The sequence below is a fragment of the Heptranchias perlo genome, chromosome 13, assembly GCF_035084215.1.
Source record: "Heptranchias perlo isolate sHepPer1 chromosome 13, sHepPer1.hap1, whole genome shotgun sequence".
NCBI lineage: Eukaryota > Metazoa > Chordata > Chondrichthyes > Hexanchiformes > Hexanchidae > Heptranchias > Heptranchias perlo.
The window spans coordinates 45,456,720-45,470,410 of NC_090337.1; the positions used below are offsets into that span (position 1 = coordinate 45,456,720).

Consider the following 13,691-nt stretch of genomic DNA (forward strand, 5'->3'; position numbering starts at 1 on the left):
TAACATTAGGTAAGGAATTCCCTACCAAACAGTTACTCTTCAGCTGGCAATTAATGAAATTAAATAAATACATCCTCAATACATGGAATCAGGGAATATATATATTCCCTACCTAACGACATATGTCCAAGTCAAAATGATGTATGACTTGGAGGGGAGCTTGGAAGTGATGGGGTTCCCATGACATTGCTTCTCTTGTATTTTTCGGTGGTAAAGATGGCAGGGGAGGGGGATGGTATTCATGTCTCATCCAGAAGATGGCACCTCACACAGTACAGCACTCCCTCAGTACTACACTGAAGTGTCAGCCTAAATTTTGTACTCAAGACTCTGGAGTACAACCCTTTGAATTCTATCATTGAGCCGAGGTTGACACCTTACTAAACTATCCATAGTTACCATTAATCTTCCCTTCCAGTCTTTCCATCTCCTCTCTGTGAACATGGAATTACACTTCACCTGGCAATTAATGAAATTAAATAAGTACATCCTCAATACATCCTCAGGCATATTAGGCAGGTGGTAAGGCAGGAGTTAAATAAATAAATGTGGACTCAATACATCAAGTAGGACTTCTGGGGCAGAGGGCCAGAAGGGAATTAATTAAATAAATAAACATGCCCTGAAGAAATGCATATAGGCTTCAGGGAGAATTGGCCATCCACAAATTAATGAATTAAGTAAATGAGGATATAATCGATTAAATCTGATTTGGAGGAGAGTGGGTCAATAGTGAGTGAGTGAATGAATTAATTAAATTAATGTAACCTGAATAAATGGAATCTGGCATCTAACAGGTCAAGATACAATTCAATATCCTATGTTATGTATATATTGTGGTGATGTCATGCAATTTACTCTCCTCAATCACTTTTTCATACAACTAGTTAGGAAACTAAAGCCCTAATGAGCACAAACATCGACATCAGCTCCTTCATATTGAATTTGAGACCAGATGATCTGAAACATATGAGATGAATCTTGCTGTGTCCAAGATTACCTTAAGAATAGTCTTGTAGCACTGACTAAGAGCATACATGACTGGTTACCAGAATGCTGTTAACATGCACAAGGTAACATGCATGCATAATAATGCCCTTATCTTTTTGCTTAAAGAAAACATTGTAAAATGCAAGAAAACTATTTGCCTGGGATATGAGGGCAAAGTTAGAGGGCACGAGAATCTAACTTTCAAACATCAAGTGAAGCTGTGTTGAGATTAGAAGAAATGTTAGATATGTGAAACAGACATTCTGTAAAAGCAGTTACTGTGATATCAATTAACTCCTTCAAAAAACAATTGAATAAATATTTGGTTAAATATTGGGATTCAGGATATATACGGATTAAGTCTAGACAAGGGTGACGAAATAATCATTGGAACGCAATGTTCCTGTGCTGTTGGGATCATACAAATAACATTTGTGGAAAGCAACTAGCCAGGTTTGAATAAATAAGTTTAGATAGGTATTAAAGTTTAGTTTGATTGTGTTTGGGGTCAGGGAGAAATTTGAAAGAGCCTTCTTCTAAGGTTCTATCCCACTCATTTAATCACCTATGTTGGGAGTGTTTGTACATCGTTTCTGCAAGGAGTGAGTTTGATATTCCAAGCAGTCTTTTCTTGTTCCCTCCTTTCTTATGTTTTTCTAATGCAACTGATGATTCCAAGAGTTATACTGTGTTCAGAACACCGCACATGTAACTCCTTTTTGTGCTCATTTGGTTATATCTTCGTTCTGTACAGGTAAATGCAGGGCCCATGGCTTATGCTCGGGCTTTTCTAGAGGAAAAGAATGCAAAAAAATATCCAGACAACCAAGTAAAACTTCTCAAAGAAATTTTCAGGTAAACATTGTGGAAAGTTTTACATTAAACTATTGAAGATTAATTCTGATTTAATATATGGAGGCACAGATTCCTTGCATCTACTCTTCTTTAAGGTGTAAGTAATATGCAAACTATGTGGTTGGAAAGTCTAGTCTATATAATTAAAAGCTTTATATCTAACACGCTTCCATTATTTCATGCCTTTGAAAGACACCTTGCTGAAGAGTCAAACTTGAGGATGTCAAACCTCAAAGCATCAGCTCAGCTTGCTTCTGGTTATTCACTTGCAACTTTTTGATTTGTTCACATTTACTGGATATTTGGTTGGTAACTTAACAGATAATTGCTTAATTCAGCAATTTCAAATTCTTGTACCGTGGACACATGATGCTGGTTGGCGGCTGCTGAAAGGGGTCCTTTAACATGCGTTGGCCCCTAATTTTCATATTCAAGGGGATTAATGCCTGTTTTAGTTGTCTGTCCAGAATGCCTAAAAAAAAATGGGTCCCACAAATTTGGCAGTGGGATCAACGCCTGTAGAAATTGGACGCAAACCATCCCAAATCCCAAATGCTAAATGGGTATGCTTTGCCCCAGTTTTATGCCCAATATTCGGGCACAATGCATACAAGTTGCTACCCATAGAACCATAGAAAAGATACAGCATGGAAGGGGGCCATTCAGCCCATCATCTCCGCGCCGGCTCGATGAACCACCAGGTGCCCATTCTAATCCCACCTTCCAGCACCCGGTCCATAGCCCTGCACTTTAGGTGCTGGTCCAGGTACTTTTTAAAAGAGTTAAGGGTCCCTATCTCTACCACCAATTCAGGCAGTGAATTCCATACACCCATCACCCTCTGGGTAAAAAAAGTTTTTCCTCATGTCCCCTCTAATCCTTCCGCCAATCAGCTTAAATCTATGTCCTCTAGTTCTTGAACTCTCCGCTAGGGGAAACAGGTACTTCCTGTTTACTCTATCTAGGCCCCTCATAATTTTGTATGCCTCAATCAAGTCTCCCCTCAGCCTCCTCTGCTCCAAGGAAAACAACCCCAGCCTATCCAATCTCTCCTCGTAGCTGCAATTTTCAAGCCCTGGCAACATAAACTAGCAACAGTACCAGCTGTTAGCAGTGGAAATAGCTACCATTTTTGATGTACAACATTTGTTGGCTCAGCTACTTTTGCCTCCTAAACTTTACGAGTTGTTCTTATCTGCTTTTGTATCACCTCTGTGACAAATATGAAAATTGAGATAGTCAAGTCAGTTAAGCCAACAGTGCTACTTCATACCTTCAGTAAAATAAATATTTTATCTGTTTCTAAATTAATAGAGGAGTCTGTTAACGTCCCTGAGAAGCTATAATCCCATTGCCTAATTGCACTCGGTCACCCTGATGCCAAGTAATGTAGGCATTTAGAAATTTGTCTGCAAAGCTGTTAAAAACATTAATGATGTGCTAGAAATCATTGTGAGATTAGTAATTAACTAAGTAATTTTTTTAAATCTTATCTGTGCAGACAATTTGCTGCTGCATGCGGACATGCTCTGGAGGTTAATGAACGACTTATTAAAGAAGACCAATTAGAATACCAGGAGGAGATGAAGTCTCACTACAGAGATCTGCTCAGCGAGCTGTCTGCAGTCATGAATGAGCAGGTTAGCTTTACTATTGTAACTGCTGCCATCTTGTAAATTGTACAGCTGCTCTTTTAATTCATTTGCCTGGACTTAGCGGGTGATTTTAGTTTGGAACGCTATTTGGGCGGGTTAAACGGAGGAGTATGCAGATGGCCCAACCATTTTGCTTCGGGGTCCTCATTATAATGTGAGTGCGAAACATGCTCCCCAATAGGCAGCTTGGTGCTCTGGAGGCAGGAAATCAGGCAGCGCGGCTGAATGTGAAGGGCTTGCAGCAGCACCTTGAAGGGAAGTGGAAAAAAAAGCAACACTTCAGAGCAGCAGGTAATGTTTCTGCAATTACATTAAAGTCGGAAGCCTTTAAGGCTCAAAACCTGCAAGCGACTGCCATGTGCCTCAAACCTCCATCCAGCTTTCCCCAACTGCAGCTGAGGATCCCACTTATTTACACTGATGATGACCATCTCCTGACTTGGTTTGTGGGCAGGAGCAGGAAATGGTGGTAGTCAGGCAGGCAGAGATGAACATGCTGGTGGGAGTTGTTACTAAGTCATTTGACCCCAATTTGCATTTAATAATAAGACTCCCACTTGTTTTCAGTGGGAATTCGGGTCGCCTGAATCGAGGTCTCCCTGGAAATCAACAAGAGCAGGAACTCGTCAGTAACTTAGCGCTTCCATTGCACGCACTATTTTTTTGGTCCCTCGAGCGCGCCCCATTTTTAAGTTCAAATAGGATGTTAGGAGCATGAACGGTCAACCGACCCCCCCCCCCCACCCAGATTTTCTGCTCATCAGCTGCAAATGGGCGAAAATCTAGCCTACAATTTAAGGATGTTTATTTGTTCAAATGGAAAGGCTGCATATAAAAATTAATCCTATGCACGTTCCTGTTTTGTCCTAAGAATTATTGATTATTTTTTAATTTATTCAATCTGATAGCAGGTCTACTGAAGAAGGTAAGTACGATGATTAGCAATCATCAGTTACTTCTGTCCATTTCAACATAACCTTTTAAAATACCCCGGTGAATTTCGGAAATATCTGTGGTATCTAAAAAGTGTTTTTCTGTCGATTCTAGCTATTTTTTAAAGCTCACAATCTATTTTAATTTCAAGCTATGCTTGGTTTATTTAGCTGTAATATCTTGAATAAACAGGCAGATGCAGACCATTAAACTGTAACAAATAGGCTTTAGCTACATAGCTCCAGTAATATTTAGTCACAACTCTGCATTGATAAATCTACAAGAATTCAGTTCCTTTATATGGCCAGCTGATATTTAGCAATAACTTTACAATTATAACTTTATAAATTAATTCCTTATATAGACAAACAGATTAATTTGTATCTTGTTTCTTCTTTCACTTACGATAATCCTGGTCATTTTTTACGAACAGAAAATGCTGGAAACACTCGGCAAGTCAGGCCCAGCATCTGTGGAGAAAAATTCTGATCAAAGGTTATGCCTGAACAATATCTTGTCATTTCTCTCCACAGATGATGTGCCTGACTTGCTGAGTGTTTCCAGCATTTTCTGTTTTTGTGTCAGATTTCCAGAATCTGCAATACTTTATTTTCTGGCAGCTTTTACTCTTGACTTTTGCATCAGTGTGACTTTTGGGCACAATCATCAGTGGGATATATCGATTAAAGATATAAACAATTCATAATACAGTAAATAAAGGAACCAGTATTAGTTTTTGATCCTGAGAATACAATTTTTTCTTAAGAAATTGTTGTAAGTTGTGAACTATACTAATTGTTTGGAACCTGGTCTGTATTCAGTACTTGATAATCCAGTGTGAAAATCTTTCAGCATCTAGCTGTAATCTAGGTACAGGGATTCTAATCTTTTGTGACACTCAGTGACATATGAGTCGTTAAAGCATAAAGTATTAAGCACTAAGGTAAGATTAACTGGGGCCTCATTATACATGATAAATTATACCAGCCACAAATTGGTTAACTAGTGTAATGTACTTTTATGACTGAGTTCAGAATTTCTGCACCTATATTTTAGTATGTAAAAACTCCTTTGTGTGATTAGATAGTGAATTGCCTGAGAAATCAAACTTTTTGAAACTGGATCAATATGAAATATTATAGTGGGGATTTTCCGATCTGCCTTCAGTTTTTGATTGAACACAAGGACATTATTGATGTAAAGGGAGGTACAGCACAGTTTTCCCTTATTTAAATTCGTCCTCCTCTGTCTCTTTTGGGGGGTTTACTTACCCATAAAATTCATGGCACATGTGCAGGCTAAAAACACTGGATTGGTGCTGGTCTTTTGGTTACTAAAATCAGGTTCATGAATTGTAGGTGAAAAGAGTACGTGTTTTTAAAAAAAAAAGCTTCCAGCATCATATCCTCTTCCCTTTTCCATCTTTTCTAACTGACATCCCTTCATTGTATGCGTTTCCATTTCCCGTGTTCTTAACTTTACATTTATCTACATTAAAATGCATCTGCCAGGGGACTAGATGGTGCAGTGGAGCAGGACACTGTTTTTCAACTCTCTGCTTTTTGGGTTTGTATCAGCCCCAATTAAAGAAACATTGGCCGCGAAGCTCATTTGTGCAATGACTTTCGGTAGTTTCAACCTAGTTCTGAGTGGGTATGGACTTCCAACACAAATTGCTGCTATCTGGCACTAGATTATATTCTCACGTTGTCACAAAGATAGCCAATTTCAGAAATGAAAGTACCACCCTGTTGCAGCGAGGGTGCTCTCCTGAGGCTAAGATATGTTGCTGAGAAAGAACAAAAGGAAACCATATGACAGCTGACTGTGCCATGGCTGGCGAGAGGGGCCTTAAATGGGTAAATACTTCATTGCCCGTGATCAACATCATTCACCTTAATGAGTACAAATATTTACCAAAAAAAATCCTGATCCGTCATTCCATAGCCCATCTGGTGAATCAGTCCACATCCCTGTAGCAATCTTAATTTTCCATAGTAATTGCTGCTTAACAGAAAATTTGACCAGAAAAGAATAGTGAAGAAATATTTAGAACACTTACCATGAAAATAGTCACTACTTTTCTTCCCCGCTGTTGCCAAGTTGAAATGTACACAGTTTATATGAAATTTTAAAAGATGTAGGAATGGGGTGAATGTGCTTGTGCCATTTGCTTCATTTGCAAAAGTACTTGCTGTACACTTGTACTGTTTCAACGCAAGTGACTGGAAAAAAGTCACAAGCAAGGTATGATGGGCACAACACCAATCAAAGCTTCACATCTGGTAGATCTGAATTGTAGCAGGGGCCGTCACTTCAGTTTATGTATCTAACCTGAGAGGAGAAATCTCACCTCGGTAAGAGGGATAAGGAAATATGAGATGAGGGTTGTATTTTTTTCAGTGAAATCAACTTCAGGGGTTGCAGATGAAGGGAATGCTGAAATGAAACAGAGCTCACTGCTTTTTTTTCTAGTCAGTTAGATCATCTGAATTTCTTGAGTTTGATATCCAATAGAATGGACTTTGTAAGTAACAGCATCACTTTGTTTATTTTTTTAAAAAAATGATTTGAAGGTGAGCATTGAAAAGTATTTGATCGATTGTAATACCATAATATTTGAGCATCTGAATCCTCAATCAAATGTACTCACTTGATGTATTTTTCTTTTTCTCTGGCAGCTGAATTATCCTTTCACTTCTTCCAACTTCTACTCTTCTCAGTCTATTACCTCCTTCACTGCTGTTACCAAAAATGGTATGTCCTGTACCTCTTTCTATGGTGAACTTTCACTCTTCATTGTCTTTGATGCATGGTTTTGTATTTCAGTTTCTATTTTCATTGTTATTGGTCAGTTTATTCATTTATTATAAATGAACCTGATTTGGCATTGAATTCACCCACTCTAATTCACATTTCCTTCTCAGTCCTTGCGCTGCTCATTCTGATGGGTTAAGGAGGTACACAGTTGCTTGCCCTGTTCACTCAGATCCCAGATGCCCTGTTTCCCTCTCTGTGACGTTATTAGCTTGCACTTTCAGCAACTTGCCATGCAAAAACATTTAAGGGCATGTCTAACTAATGGCAGATGCCATTAGATGCACTTCCACAGCAAACTATGGCCCATTATTGTACTGATGAACAGAATAATACCATGATGCTTTGTGCCAAATTGAACTAATTTATTTTTGATATTATGTTGCTATGATAATGTCCTGGAGATTGATAATTATGAACAATAGCGATTATAATTGTTAAAAATCAAATTTTAGGTATATGTTTGATATATTGTCACTAGCTGTTGAAATGGCACTATAATCTAACGTTTTTGTATGTCTCTTCTAATTCTGCCTTTATGATCGTGCACTTTTTATGCCCAGCAGCAAAACATGTTATTCATTAATCTGGTAAACTTACAGCTTTATAACTTGGCGTTGCATGAGAGAAAAATAGTTTTGTTGTGGCAGAATGCCATCTTGCTTCATTTTCACATTAATTGCCTGTGAACCTTATTACTTTTAACGATATTAACCTAACAAGCCATTAGAAAATAAACTAAGTCTGTGGTCAAAGGAAAAGTTAAATAACAACAGTGCAAAAACATTGTGCATCAACATTAGTTTAACATCGCAGACATACCCACTTGAACGTGTTTAACTCAGAAACTCCACACAATCCTTTATTAACTTCTAACCCAATTCCACACTACTTCTAGCCTGCACACTACCACACAGTTGCCCTGCCAACAATTAGAGCTAGTGACAAGCAAGCAATAAAAAAACCTAGATGAAAAATCCACACAGGATAGCCATCAGACAACAACAGAAAATATAGGTGTTATGTATCAGCCAATACCAATCTGATTCCCTTACTATATGGACTCAAAAACCTCAGTAGATTAACCTACCACTATGAGCCCAAACCCTTTCTGCACAGTAACATTACAGAAGAGACTTTTGTCCTGCACATAATTAAGAACCCACCTTGAATTCTCAAATTTGATTTCACTAGAGAAATACAGAAATATTTAAAACAGACATTCCAGAAATACGCCACCTATTGCTATGTGAGATGTAGAAAACATTTAATCATAAATAATCTGCATAACTCATTTGCAACTTCACAGTTTGAGAGTTAGGAGATAATTCATTGATGAAGTATTTGCTGCATCTTCCTTAGTAGCATGCCGTATCCTTTATTTAATGCTCTGGAGCATCAGCACTACCACATGAAAACTATAGTTAGATTTAAGAATGCAACCTACCTACACATTTCTTTAATAACTTTAGGATTAAACATTACATGGAATTATTTCTGCTGATATTTTGTGACCAGAAAGTTGCATTGTTCAGTGAGTCCACTAGGACATTTGCTATCCTGGACCTGGACAGAGTTGATACAAAAGATATAATGAGATTATATAACATTCGCCTGATTTGCTTTGCTGAATATTATAACATTCCAAGAATCCAGAATACATTAAATAAATTTGCAGTTGTGAATTTGATTTTGTGTGGTAATTACAACTGGAATATTTTTTTTTCATTTTACATTTAAAGGTTTCAAAGTTGTTTGATGTTCCAGCTCTCTCCTAACTTTCTGGAGTTCTGGAATGTCCTGACTTTGTTGTACTTTTAGTAGTTACTCAAAATTTTCTGTTAAACTGATGCAAGTCATATTTTTTTAACTATACAAACCTTTCAAAATCAATTTCCCCTCAGTGCATTTGGGTGCAAACATTAATATTAAGCTGAATTTGCAACCATTTGATAATTTTTTTACCCAAACTCATTACTATTACATGCATTGGAAATAAGTAAAGCTAGTACCTGGAATTTGTTGAAGCACATGCCATCTGAAGTGAGGACAGACGTCCACTCTATGCATCCAGAATGATGATTTACCCTTTTTGAAGGATACAAAAAAAATCTAAAAGTTTGCAAGGCTCCCCTCCTGGCTCGGAGCCTCACTAGAGGTGAGATTGGAAGTGTAAAATTAGGTTTGCAGGCCCTTGTGCTGTGGCTAAATCTGTAATGTATTTTGTGGTGGAGACTTTTGGAACTATGGGAGAGGAGGCACTGTGAACCTGGCCAAGCTTCATTAGACAATTGAAAATGATGTACATACTTATCTTGCTAGATTTCACATTTTTGGGTACACTCCATCCCCAGCGCTGATCTCTCTTATAAAATGGGTAAATGATTTGATTTGGCCTGCTCAGGTTGGATTTTAAATGAATATTATTGCTGCAGGCTTTTTCTCACCATTTCAATTCATATTTTGTTGATTGTACTCCATGTCAGTTGTAATTGCAAGAGAATGCACCATATTTGCTTACTTTTATCAGCATTTTCAAAATTTATTCTTGGTTGTTGCTGCAATTTAAATAGCACCATAGAGTTGTGAGGATGGGAACTCCTTTGAGGTTCTGGTAGTGCAGTATGATTTAGATTAGAAAGAAAATTTCATGAGCGGGCAATAAATGCAGGTGCAATAACACTCAAGTCATTTTGTTTACATCTGGGACTACTGCAGGACCAGTGCTTGTTGACCGTGCTACACTTCCTTTCATCTGTCACTGGAGACCCATCTTTCCTGTCCCGCTTCATAAAAGGGGCTGTTACATAAGCAATGCCATCTGCTGCACGTTCATCAGCAGACAACTTGTACCACAGGGATGACTTAGCCCATAGGCTTGCATTAAACTGTTATGGTACTGGATCCTTCCAAGCGACCACAGGCGATATATGCCAATTTCATCAGATGGCTATCCACTATTATGCGTTCACAAGAGGCAACGTGTTCAGGGCACAGAACATTTCTTCTGTGTCAGATTTATGAAGAGTTCAGAGCACAATAAATGGCACCCTAATACTACCTAGCCGCTTTCTTTTTCAGGCAAGGTACACTGTTGTCCTATGGGGAGGGAGAACTGGAGTACTACACAAGACAACCTTCCTTGCATCCATCTCATGCAAAGAGACATCCACTTCGCCAACCATCAAACAGGAAGTCAGATGCTGAACCATGCATCTACTTGCTCACAGCTCCATTGCATTAACTAAATTCGTTTTATTTTTACCTCACACTTCTTTGTCATCCCTACCCTCCCTCCCTTCCTTTCCTTAACAAAGACTAATAAATATTAAAAATCTATACTGAAACTTTATGAAGGCCAAAACAATATTTGCCTCATATGTAGCCACTTGCCTTTAACTACCCACAACCCTTCAAATTTGAACTGCTAATCAGATATTGCACACCCACATTAGCCGAGCTGCCAGTGCAAGTCCGCAGCTATGCTGGGAGTTCAAACTAATTATTCAAATGGTCTGATCTCAGAATTGGGGACAGTTAGCTCAGTGTGCTGTGGGCCAGGTTAGCTTCCAACTATTCCCAGCACAAACTTTTCTAGTCTAGCAAAATTGGAGCGATAAAGTTCAAGTTGGTGCACAGCTAAGACCCACTGAAAGTATTTTTGGTTGAAACTTTTTTTAAAAAATGACGAACAGATGGAGCTCAGCTCTCATAGGAACCACAATTCAGTCACTTGTGTGAGCATTTTAACATTGAAAGAAAGAAACTTGCCTAAGCATGACCTGAAAATATCAGCAAATGGTTTTAAGAAAGTATTTACATTACCATTGAAGTTATTTTATAAATTGTTAATCGCAGTATTTTAATATAACTGCACCATTCTTCAAAAAAAAGCTCTTTTTGTCAAAAACCTTAATTTTTGTCATTTTCAAAGCCTTTGTTCCAACAAAGATCTAGCTCTCAGGAAGAAATACAACAAGAAAATAACTCATTTAATTGAATTTGAAGAATAAAATTATCGTGGGTAGCAATATAATGAGCACACGTTTCATTTCAAACATATGCAGTTGAGTGTCAACATTTATGCATGTTCACAACCACAGCTGGTTGTTTGGTAAAATATATTATGGCATTGTTAATGGGATATGGTAACCATCTTGTGTTCCACTTGTTTTACAACTCATTTCCACTCAGCATCAGTCACTTGTGTGCAACTTCAGTTCTTGTGTAAAGGTGTCGCTTCTCACATTTAACCTACATGCATGATCCAACTCTGAATTTGCTGAACCCCGGTTGAATTTGCTTAAATAAGACAAGTTCTCTGGACAACAGCACTGTATTTCATCTCTTCCCCCACCCCAACTGTTTGCATATGATGTTTAATTTTAAGAAGTGTATCTCTTATTTTAAAAAAAGACTTATTTTGTTATTTTTTTTTAAAAAACAGGTTGTGTACGGGGAGGACATGACAAAGCAGCAAGGAATGGAACGGCAGCACGTGTTCAGAGCAATCAGTAGAACCACCACCTCCAACAACCTGCCAGGGGTAACAGTCACATCGAACTCAGAATAATATCACTTTCTCTTCAATAAATTACCATAAATTATAGCTGTTGTTAGATCTCTGATACTGGAAATGTTACAAGCTGCAAATTAAATGTATTCTGTAAAAAAAAGAACTGTTTTATTATATTGTATAGTTACAATTGCAAACCAGTGTTACAAACTCCAGCTTGCAGTGTACCTGCAGTATCTGCACTATTTACTTGAGTTTTTATTGTTCTGTGACCTTTATTACACCAATTTGGATCTGTGTAATAGATACAATATGAATGTACAGTGCTTGCAGTAAGCTATCTGGTACCTAACATTTTGTTTGCTAGTACTGTTTTAAATGGAAATATTGATATTTTGTAACCTTTAAAGATCTTGAAATGCTTTTATTTGCTATTTTAACTGTAAATATTGACTATGTAAATTAGATCTTTTACAATGACTTTAAATGAACATAGTGATGAGATGAATTTAACAGCAAAATAACGATGTTTTTTAAAATAAAATTTGTAAAATATTTGTGTATATACGTTGGGAAATTTTTTAAACTTATTTTTACAAATGTTTGTTGCTGAAAACACCATGCATACTGTCAAAAGAAAATAGCAGAAGTGTAAAGCACAACAGACAGATCTCATTTGACAGCACAGGACACCATAATCTGTAGACTCCCTTCTGAGTGTACATATAAGGAGTAGCAGATAATGGGGGTGATTTTAAAGCTGAAATTTAATTGCAGAATTCAACTGGCATCATAACTCACCAGTGCAAAGCTCCTGGTTTATGAATGCAATCTGAACCCCACAAATAGATTATATGCTTAAACATCATGGTCTTCTGTCTGTTAATATTTATTAAATATCCTAGACCAATGCAGAATTATTAATTTAGATTTGTTTTATTAAGTACTTGTTTATAACTATTTTCACCTGTGGCCCTGTGTCTGGAAGCTGTGTGAGATAAGGTGAACATGCCCTTGTTTTATGCTTGTACTTGGCAGCATTTTCATTTAAAAAAAAATTATGCTGTGGTTCTTATGTTGCTGCTTAACTATATCTTCTCACCAGTAAACGTGATTTTAAAAATAAAAATAAATAAAAAATTAGTTTTTTGTGGCATTGTTTTTGAGGCCCCTCACTTTTATAGTTGTATTGTGTTATTAGTCTGACACTGGTGGATGCATCATGTGATTTTCAGCGATAAGGTCTGTATTACATTATCTAGCTGTGAATCGCACTCTCACGGCCAAGAGGGAGCTCAGTGTGTGCATGCTTACATTCATGTACAAAATGGCATTCTCGACCAGGACATTTGTGAATGCTTTGAGACTGTAAGAAGGAGTGCCTGCTTTCTCAACCTTTTTATAGGTTAAAGGCACTGTAGGTTATTGTAAAAAAAAAAGGCTTAACATTTACACAGACCCCCTGAGCAATTTTTAAATTTATCTTAACACCACACTTGAGTTGTTTTCCACACTCTGCCAAGGCCAAATGATTTAATGAACTTTCCAAGAATGTCTTTCACTGCTACAATCTGAAGAAAGAGCAGGACTTGGCTTTAGAATGATATTGTCATGTTTCCATTGTTCCAAACCAGAAGCCACTTTGCAATAACACAAAAGTGGCAGTATGACTGCACGCCTAAACCCTTGCAGGTGGCAGACTAATATCAGGGCAGAATGTTCACAGAAGGGTATTTGTGTGTCATTACAGGAGGTTTTCTGAGAAATAATCTACTTCTGACAAATGAGAGATGAAATCCCCAGTATATTTGATACAAGGAAAAACAATCCAATCAAAAATAATTTGAGTCATATTTCCTTTGCTTTTGTGTTCTGCCTGATTTAAGTTTTCAGCTTCATATTTGTCTTTGCATTGACTGCACATT

The 13,691-nt window shown here is 37.5% G+C and overlaps 1 protein-coding gene across 5 annotated transcripts in view; it reads left to right on the forward strand.

Annotated features, from left to right (window-relative positions):
• The window catches only part of dock10 (dedicator of cytokinesis 10), a 262,430-nt gene extending 249,521 nt beyond the window's left edge, over nt 1-12,909 (forward strand). For all 5 annotated transcript variants that reach the window (XM_067995400.1, XM_067995403.1, XM_067995401.1 and 2 more), the window contains exons 53-55: nt 1,745-1,845; nt 3,347-3,485; nt 11,698-12,909. In XM_067995400.1, coding sequence (XP_067851501.1) covers nt 1,745-1,845; nt 3,347-3,485; nt 11,698-11,823 — 366 coding nt within the window. In that variant the 3' untranslated portion in view covers nt 11,824-12,909. The remainder of the gene's footprint in view (nt 1-1,744; nt 1,846-3,346; nt 3,486-11,697) is intronic.
• Nucleotides 12,910-13,691: the final 782 nt, after the last annotated feature.